Below are 9412 nucleotides of genomic sequence, written 5' to 3' on the forward strand. Positions count from 1 at the left end.
TCACTCAATCTTTGCCCGCAAAAACATGAGCAAAAATAATCTAAAGCTATAAGGCTCAAAAATAACTCACGGAAACGGGCGTATTGGGTAAATATGCAAGGCAAACAAGTAGGTCAATCGCTTGATTTCTCATGCTCAATTTTGTACAAAAAACAAGTTACTAAACGGTCTTTTTTTTTTTCTTTACACGAGTGAACCCCCTTTTTGTGTCAACCCAATTTTATTTATCAAAAATTTTGGTGCTTATTTAGATACTTATGTTGATTTGATTTATATGCCACAAAAATTGTTAAAAGAGAGCTTTGCATTGTTATTTTATTTTATTTATTATTATTATTATTATATATATATATATATATATATATATTTTTTATATATATATATATGACAACGACAAAGCTCAAGCGATAGACCACCTCCCCACACTTGAATTGTACATCGCCCTCGATGTACAACAAAAAATTGAATAAGCAAAAGAATTGCAAATTCAATACAACTAAAGGAAGGCGGGAACACGAAAACTCCCCTGAAACATGAAGCTAGAAGCGGAACAAGATGAAGCAACTAGGAGCATCCACAACGAACTACCAACCCTTCCACCAAGCCGACACCTCATTTAACCCAACACTGCACATGTAGCAAACAAGATCAAATACATAGGAAGTTTACCCAACCCATTTCTTCCCTTGCCTTTGTTTATTAATTTAACCCACTAATAAAGCGATAAAAACTAACACCTAAAACGGAGGGATGTACGTACGATGGAAAATGGCACATCCCTCAAACACGAAATAGTAATACAAATACGAGATGAGGGCGGGACTAAAACCTCCCACCGGATCCCGAAGGACCGGTGTCGTCCCTGCGATCAAACCTGGATCTACGCGCAAAATGCGGAGGCGGCTGTGTGTATGGATGGTTGAGTGAGTTCGCGATATGCTGCTGCGAACCGAACAACCAATCCATGCTTCGTCGATGCTGCTCGTGCAACTCCTCCAAATAGTTGCCCTGCCGATGTTGCTCCGCGCGTATGAGACCCACATCTCGCCTCACTTCTTCTTGGTCCAATGCCAGTCCGTCCATCCGCCTCCAGAGGTCCAACGATGACGGCTCGGAAGGACCGTAGGCGCCATAACCACCCTGCGCATAACCTCCACCACCAAAGCCACCATACACATTATCCCAATTCGGGCTATCAAACCCGTGAATCACATGTCCAACCTGCATGTGGGGGTCCGCTCCCCCAGCGCCCCCATGCTGGCCCTGAACCGGGATATCGTGCATATGCACATCATGATCGCCGCCATCACCATCATCACCACCATCATCACCACCCTCCTCAACTACAGGTAGCGGGTCCCAAATCCTTCCATGTCGGTCAACGAGCTTCGGAATCCCGTTCACTTTCCTGGTAAGATGCATCGAATTCAGCTGTTGCAAGTCGAGAAGGCCGTAGTCACAGGCTTCGGTCAGATGGTCTAACCGAACCCGATAAAATTTCGCAAGCTTGGTTGCAAAGGCTCCTCCGCAAATCCGTGACGTGGGCGTCGAACCAACGCCTCGAAATATCGACTCTGCAACGCTGACCGCTAAGTTGCAGTTTGAGCCCGAGATGATGCAGTACAGGTGAAATAGGTCGCGGGTGGTGATGTTCCCTGTGCTATCACCCCGACCACCAATCACATGAAAGATGGCGCGCTCGATGACTCTATGAAGCGGGTCAAGTATCCATGTAGCTTTGGCTCTGCGAGGGTCCCAAATCCGACCCGGCACCGTAATCTGCTCCCAAAAGGCTGCCTTGTTTGCATCAGGCTCCCAATCCTGCAGGCTCCCGTGAAAAAGTTCCGAGTCGATTTCATCATCTTCATACAACCCCAACACCATCCCGAATCGACTTATTGACTGGTGGTGCCATTTCCTCCCCAACCGGAATTTAACACCAAGTTTTTTGTCGTAGACATCCGGACATGGAAAGGTGAATCGGAATGACGCGAAAAACTCGATAACAAGCTCCACATATTGCGGTTCCGCGATCTCAAAGAGACGAGACCACGGGGGAGTCATCAGATCATCGAACCTCTCGGCCTGTCCGAGCAGGTCCAAATCCACCAATTGCAGCTTCCTCATAGGCTCGATAAGGTGTCGTCGGGCCCACAATCGTTCCACCTTCGGGATACAATACCCTTCCCTGGCATTGTTTGAGAACTGCAAGTAGGGGTGATCCATCTGCAAGATTGAAACAAGATTAATCAGCAACCAAAACAAACAGGCAAAAATCTCGGGACTGGACAAAATGGCACGGTCGTGCCACCATATGGCACTACCGTGCGAGACCTGCAAATCAGTGAAATTATGAAGATTTCTGGGAAAATTATGAAGTCTGGGTTTTTATTCCCCAGGAGCACGACCGTGCCATCCCACGGCACCATCGTGCTCGGCCGTAAACGGCTCGGATTTGAACCAATTTTGCGAGAAGCACGGTAGTGCCACCTTTTGGCACCCTCGTGCCTGACCGACGACCGGCACTGATCTGAGCAACTTCTCGAGAAGCACGACCGTGCCACCAAATGGCACCCTCGTGCTCGGCCGATGTCCGTGACAGATCTTCGGCGATTTTCCGAAACGCACGACCGTGTCAAGATACGGCACCCTCGTGCCCGGCCGGTCACCGATGAGTGTTTTGAGCGATTTGAGCGTTTTTACGAGCGGCACGATCGTGCGGGGTTTTGGCACCCTCGTGCCGTTTGGATTTTCTGGGAAAAATTATGAAGTTTTGAAGATTTTATGAAGATTTGAAGAAATTATGAAGAGCACGACCATGCCTGGGTATGGCACCCTCGTGCGCGACGAACACCAGCCCGAAAAATCGCTCAAAACAGCCCCAAAACCCCGATTTTTTTCTACTTTTTGCTTAGGGGTTTTGTAAATCGGTCACTTGTGGTTCAAACCAACACAAAAAACACAAAAAACGGGCTTGAATCGGGTGATTTAGACCAAGCCCTAAAAACCTAAGGAAACTAACTATGAAGAACAAGAAGAACATATTAACAAAACACTTGAATCTAACTAGAAAAGGGAAGGGTTCATACCTGGAATGATGTTGGAATGAAAGAATTTCTTGGAGGAAGCTAGGAGATGCAAGAATCCGTGAGTGCTTTGAATGGGTTCAAAGAAGAAGATGAAGGCTTTATGAAGAATTTATGGTGGTGGTTGGTTTTATTCAAAGATGGTTCTATTATTAGCTGCAAAAGGGGCTGACACTTTCTGGTAGTGCCAGAATTTTGATGGTGGTGCTAATTTTCGGATTTAAATTTTTTTTTTTAAGGGTGTAGAAAATGGACATTTCTATAGACAAACTCCTTGAACCCGGGGCACTCACGAAGCACCTCCTACCAAGAAAAGGAACCGAACTAACATACCTGAGAGCCGGCAACAAGCTCTAACATCCCTCGCGACCAGAACGAACCGCAACCTGAAAAATAAAAAGACAACCACACACAAAAATAATAACAAGATAATATACACAAACATGCTGAGTTTATTTACGAGTCTTTAGCTAGACTCACCACCCCGAATTCATTTGTTCCTGGGGTGGAGGGTAACAACCTCCTCACTCGGGTCAACGGGCCCTCCAACATAAGCCTTTAACCTATGCCCGTTGACTTTAAACAACCGGCCATCTTCATGGCCTATCTCCACGGTCCCGTAAGGAAACACTGACCGCACAGTGTAGGGACCCGACCATCGAGATTTAAGCTTGCCAGGAAACAACTTGAGACGCGAATTGTACAACAACACACGATCGCCCACTCGGAATTCTTTTTTGTCCTTCAAGCGGGCATCATGGAGCGTCTTCGTACGTTCCTTGTACAACTTGGAGCTTTCATACGCATCGTGGCAAAGCTCCTCAACCTCGTGAATCTGCACAAACCTGTTTTCACCCGCAGCAGCCATGTCAAGATTAACTGTCTTCAAAGCCCAGTATGCTTTGTGCTCGAGTTCAACAGGCAAATGACAAGACTTCCCATAGACCAATTTAAATGGTGTGGTGCCTATAGGAGTCTTGTAGGCTGTCCGAAAAGCCCACAGTGCATCGTCCAATTTCTCGGACCAATCCTTACGGCTAGAATTAACCGTCTTCTCCAGGATCCGCTTGATACCCCGATTAGTAACCTCGACCTGTCCGCTCGTCTGCGGATGATATGGTGTGGAGAATCGATGTTGCACACCATATCGGGACAATGCTTTCTCAAGCTGCGCATTACAGAAATGCGTCCCACGGTCACTAATCAATGCCTTCGGGGCACCAAAGCGAGCAAACAGCTTTTTCAAAAATCGCACCACTGCCCTCGCATCGTTAGTGGGCAAAGCCTGTGCTTCAGCCCACTTTGAAACGTAATCAACAGCGACTAGGATGTAGCGGTTGCCAAAAGAGGTCGGAAAGGGGCCCATGAAGTCTAGCCCCCATACGTCAAAAACCTCACAAACTTGGATGCCGTTTTGTGGCATCTCATGGCGTGCAGAAATGTTGCTCGCCCTCTGGCAAGCATCACAGGACCTCACCCAATCGTGGGCATCACGGAAAATAGTCGGCCAAAAGAATCCGGCATCAAACACTTTCCTCGCCGTGTTGTTCGCTCCGTGGTGGCCTCCCGTGGGTCCCTCGTGACAGTGGCGTAAAATGTCCCTCGCCTCGTCACCATACACGCATCGCCGGATCATCCGATCCGCTCCTACCCTAAATAAGTAAGGGTCATCCCAGAAGTAATGCTTGACATCCGCAAAAAACTTTCGCTTCTGCTGGTGGGTCATCCCCTTGATCAGGATGCCACTAGCTAAGTAGTTTGCAAAGTCAGCAAACCATGGGGAATCATCACTAGTCTCGATCCTCATGAGGAACTCGTGGGGGAAATTGTCATTGATGCTAGGCCCACGAGTTTCCTTTTCCTCGGAATGCTCAAGTCGAGACAGATGATCGGCTGCTAAATTCTCAGCCCCTTTTTTATCACGGATTTCGATGTCAAACTCTTGCAGCAGCAAGATCCAACGTATCAGTCTCGGTTTAGCATCCTGCTTGCTAAAAAGATACCGAAGAGCTGCATGATCCGTGTACACAATGGTCTTGGAAAGGACAAGATATGACCGAAACTTATCGAAAGCAAAGACCACAGCTAGGAGCTCTTTCTCTGTCGTGGTGTAGTGCTCCTGAGCGTCATTCAAGGTCTTGCTCGCATAGTAAATCGGGTGAAAGTGTTTATCTTTCCTTTGACCCAAGACAGCCCCGACTGCGAAATCACTCGCATCACACATCAACTCAAATGGCAGCTCCCAGTCGGGGGCAACCATGATCGGGGCATTCACTAACTTCTCCTTCAACAACTCAAATGCCCGAAGGCATTCATCGGAGAAAACAAACTGGGCATCCTTCTCGAGGAGCTGAGTCATGGGACGGGCGATTTGGGAAAAGTCCTTTATGAATCGCCGGTAGAAACCTGCATGACCCAGAAAACTCCTAATAGATTTCACGGATGTGGGAGGCGGGAGCTTTGAAATAGTCTCGACTTTGGCTCGGTCAACCTCGAGCCCCGCCTGTGAAATCTTGTGCCCAAGCACAATGCCCTCCTTCACCATGAAGTGGCATTTCTCCCAGTTTAACACAAGGTTGGCTTCTTCACATCTAGCCAACATCCTTTTCAGATTCCCGAGACACTGATCAAAAGAACTCCCAAACACAGAAAAATCATCCATGAAAACCTCCATGGAGTCCTCGATCATGTCGTGAAAAATGGCCACCATACATCTCTGAAATGTGGCCGGGGCATTGCACAGTCCAAAGGGCATCCGCCGGTAGGCGAATGTGCCATAGGGACATGTGAATGTCGTCTTCTCCTGATCCTCAGGAGAGATGGGAATCTGAAAATATCCTGAAAAACCATCAAGGAAGCAGTAGTACATCCTTCCCGACAACCTCTCCAACATCTGATCAATGAAAGGGAGTGGGAAATGATCCTTCCTCGTGGCATCATTGAGTTTGCGGTAGTCAATGCAAACTCTCCATCCGGTGACAGTACGAGTAGGAATCAACTCGTTTTTCTCATTGGTCACCACTGTCATGCCTCCTTTCTTCGGGACTACCTGTACAGGGCTAACCCACGGTGAATCAGAGATCGGGTATATCAAACCTGCATCAAGTAGTTTGATGACCTCTTTCTTCACAACCTCCTGCATGTTGGGGTTCAAACGCCTCTGATGCTGTACTACAGGTCTAAAGTCCTCCTCCATCAAGATCTTATGGGTACAAAAGGATGGATTGATCCCTTTTATATCCATAATCTTCCAAGCAATCGCCTTCTTGTGCTGCTTCAGGACTTCAAGCAATCGATCCTTTTCTTCCCTCGACAACCCAGCAGAAATGATAACGGGCAGATGAGTCTCACCCTCCAAGAAAGCATACTCCAAATGATCTGGGAGCTCCTTAAGCTCAACCGAAGGTGGATCCTCAATAGAAGGGCGTGCTTTAGGCTCAGTCACGCGATCCACAACCTCAAATACCTCGGGACACGGGGGAGATGCATGACCTATCAGACAGGTCACCTCCTCAACCATTCGGTCCACACTAGGTGAACCAAAAGTCTCCCCTCCAAGCAGCTGTGTGTCCATAACATCCTCCTCGAATGTAGCATGAAGATGATCACTCACATAAGTATCGATAGTCTCAATGAAGTAGAGTGTATCATCCTGACTCTGTGAGTGTTGCATGGATTTCCCTATATCGAAGGTAACCTCCTCATCATCAACTCTGAGAGTAAGTCTACCAGTGCAGACATCAATCAAGGCTCTCGCAGTGGCTAGGAATGGGCGACCTAAGATAAGGGGAACGTTTTTATCCTCATCCATGTCCAGAATCACGAAATCGACAGGAAAGACAAACTTGTCGATTTTCACCAGCATATTCTCAACTATGCCTCGAGGGTACTTCACTGAACGGTCGGCTAGCTGAATGCTCATACGAGTCGGCTTGGGCTCTCCCAAGTCTAGCTTAGCAAAAACCGCATATGGCATGAGGTTTATGCTAGCTCCAAGATCAGCCAACGCATTGCTGACCGACAAACTACCGATCAAACACGGGATAGTGAAACTCCCAGGATCATTCATCTTCTTCGGTAGTTTGTTCTGAAGAACCGCTGAACACTCCTCATTCAAGGTCACTTGCGAAAGCTCCTCAAGTTTCTTTTTGTTGGATAGGATATCTTTCAGAAACTTGGCATACTTAGGCATTTGAGCAAGTGCCTCGACAAATGGTAAATTTATATGAAGTTGCTTAAAAAGCTCGAGGAATTTACCATAGTGTTCTTCCATTTTCTGCTTCTTCAACCTCCCCGGATATGGAACGGGAGGGACATACTCTCTCACTGGCTCCTTGGGTCGTGCGGTACTTGCTGGGACTCGCCTCTGTTGCACCTCACCCGGAGACTCAGCCTCAATCTCCTCATCAACCTCCTCATCATCGACTGGCTTTTCTGGAACAGCCGGAGGGGTAGCTTGAGCGGTCTTGCCGCTTCTCAACGTGATGGCCTTTGCAGTAGCATTTGGATTTGGCTCTGTGTTGCTCGGAAGGCCCCCCTGTTGTCTCTCAGACAACATCTTGGCAATCTGGCCAACTTGGTTCTCAATGGTCTGCATGGAAGCCTTTTGGCTTCTCAACTCACTCTCGTGCCTCGTGAAACAGCCGTCATACTCCCTAAAGCGCTTCTCATTCTCCGCCTTTTGTGTGTTTTGACCAGCTAAGATTTGACTAAGCATATCATGGACACTCGGATCGCTAGAGGAAGGTGCCTGCTGAGGACGAGGTGGACCATATGCTCCATGGGTCGGAGCTGTGGGACGTGGAGCGAATCCGGGTGGATGCTGGTTAGAAGCATCGGGCTTCCAACTAAAATTTGGATGATTCTTCCACCCCGGATTATAAGTATTGCTGTAGGGATTATTTTGAGGACGGTATTGGTTTCCCATGAAATCAACATGCTCGTGTGACATCTCTCCCGTCGGAAAATCACCTACCTGATAAGCTCCCCCACTCGAAGAACCTCTCGAGTGCATTTCCATCACTCGATCAAATTTCGAAGACAAGGCATCCATACGTGCTGTCATGGCTGTGTAGTCGTCCACATGATGAACTCCCTGCCGAGAACTCTTTCCCCTCGGGGGCTGTTGCGTCCGGTTTTTCGCGGCACACTTTTCAAGAATCTTAAATGCCTCGGTGGCATTTTTCGTGCCGATATCACCACCCGAGTATGTATCAATCATCATCTGTCCCTGACTGTCCAAACCATGGTAGAAGATCTGACACTGTTGCCACTTGGGCAACCCGTGATGTGGGACCTTTCTCATAAGCTCTTTGAAACGCTCCCATGCCTCGTATAGGGACTCGTCCTCGTCCTGACGAAAGTTCAGAATCTTGGTTCTCAACCGAACAGTTTTCTCTGGAGGGAAATATTTCTGAAGGAACTTCTCAGCTAATTGATTCCATGTAGTGATAGATCCAGCTGGAAGTGAAAGAAGCCACTCCTTGGCTCCATCCCGTAAGGAAAACGGAAAGAGCCGAAGGCGGATAGCATCCGCTGATGCATCACGAATCCTAAATGTGGCACAAACCTCTAGAAAACCCGCGATGTGAACACTAGGATCCTCGTGATCCTTGCCATAAAACTGCACCGCATTCTGCAACATCGATATGGTGCCAGCCTTGATCTCGAAATTATTATTGTCGATTGTCGGTGCATTGATGCTCGCAGGCAAACCATCGAGTGACGGTTTTCCAATTTCATTCAAGATCCTATTCTCCTCCGCGTCCGCCATGTCTACCCGAACCTCGTAGAAGGTGTCGTCGTCCGCTGCGTCTGTATCAATCGCCTCGGCTACTACGCGAAACCGCTCCCGCAGTCTCCGGTGAAGATCACGCTCCGGCTTCGCTGAAGGCTCAACGATATCAGTAGCAGGGGTTGAGGACATGCACGACCTGTAGGGAATAAGGAGCACAATGCACAAAAATATATACAAAAATAAAAACAACTAGCAAATAATCATTTTTTTTTCAAATAATCAAGCAAAGGCAAATAAAACAAGTAGACAAAAACTTTGTACACTTTTCACAATGGCTAAATAAGTAACTCGAATCGTTTTCAAGAAGACCGCATCCCCGGCAACGGCGCCAAAAACTTGATGTGCGTGAATTATATATATTTTTAATTGAGTTTTTCTTCACACAAATTTAGTTTTAAAATGGTTTTTCACCTAGAAACTAACTACACACACAAAGGGCAAGTGTACCCGTCGGGTGGTAATATAGCTAATCGGTAAGAACCGGATATCAATCCGTGGATGCGGTGTCTCGATACTAAACTTTTGTTAC

At 47.4% G+C, this 9412-nt stretch overlaps 1 protein-coding gene across 1 annotated transcript; it reads right to left on the reverse strand.

The window, feature by feature from the left end:
* Window positions 1-7222: 7222 nt before the first annotated feature.
* On the reverse strand, window positions 7223-9012 carry LOC118488311. Its single transcript, XM_035985675.1, has 2 exons — window positions 7344-9012; window positions 7223-7230 (listed from the first exon to the last, which is right to left on the reverse strand). The coding sequence occupies exons 1-2, from the start codon at window positions 9010-9012 to the stop codon at window positions 7223-7225; spliced, it is 1677 nt and encodes a 558-aa protein (XP_035841568.1).
* Between the last annotated feature and the right edge of the window lie 400 nt (window positions 9013-9412).

This window comes from Helianthus annuus, chromosome 16 (assembly GCF_002127325.2).
Source record: "Helianthus annuus cultivar XRQ/B chromosome 16, HanXRQr2.0-SUNRISE, whole genome shotgun sequence".
NCBI lineage: Eukaryota > Viridiplantae > Streptophyta > Magnoliopsida > Asterales > Asteraceae > Helianthus > Helianthus annuus.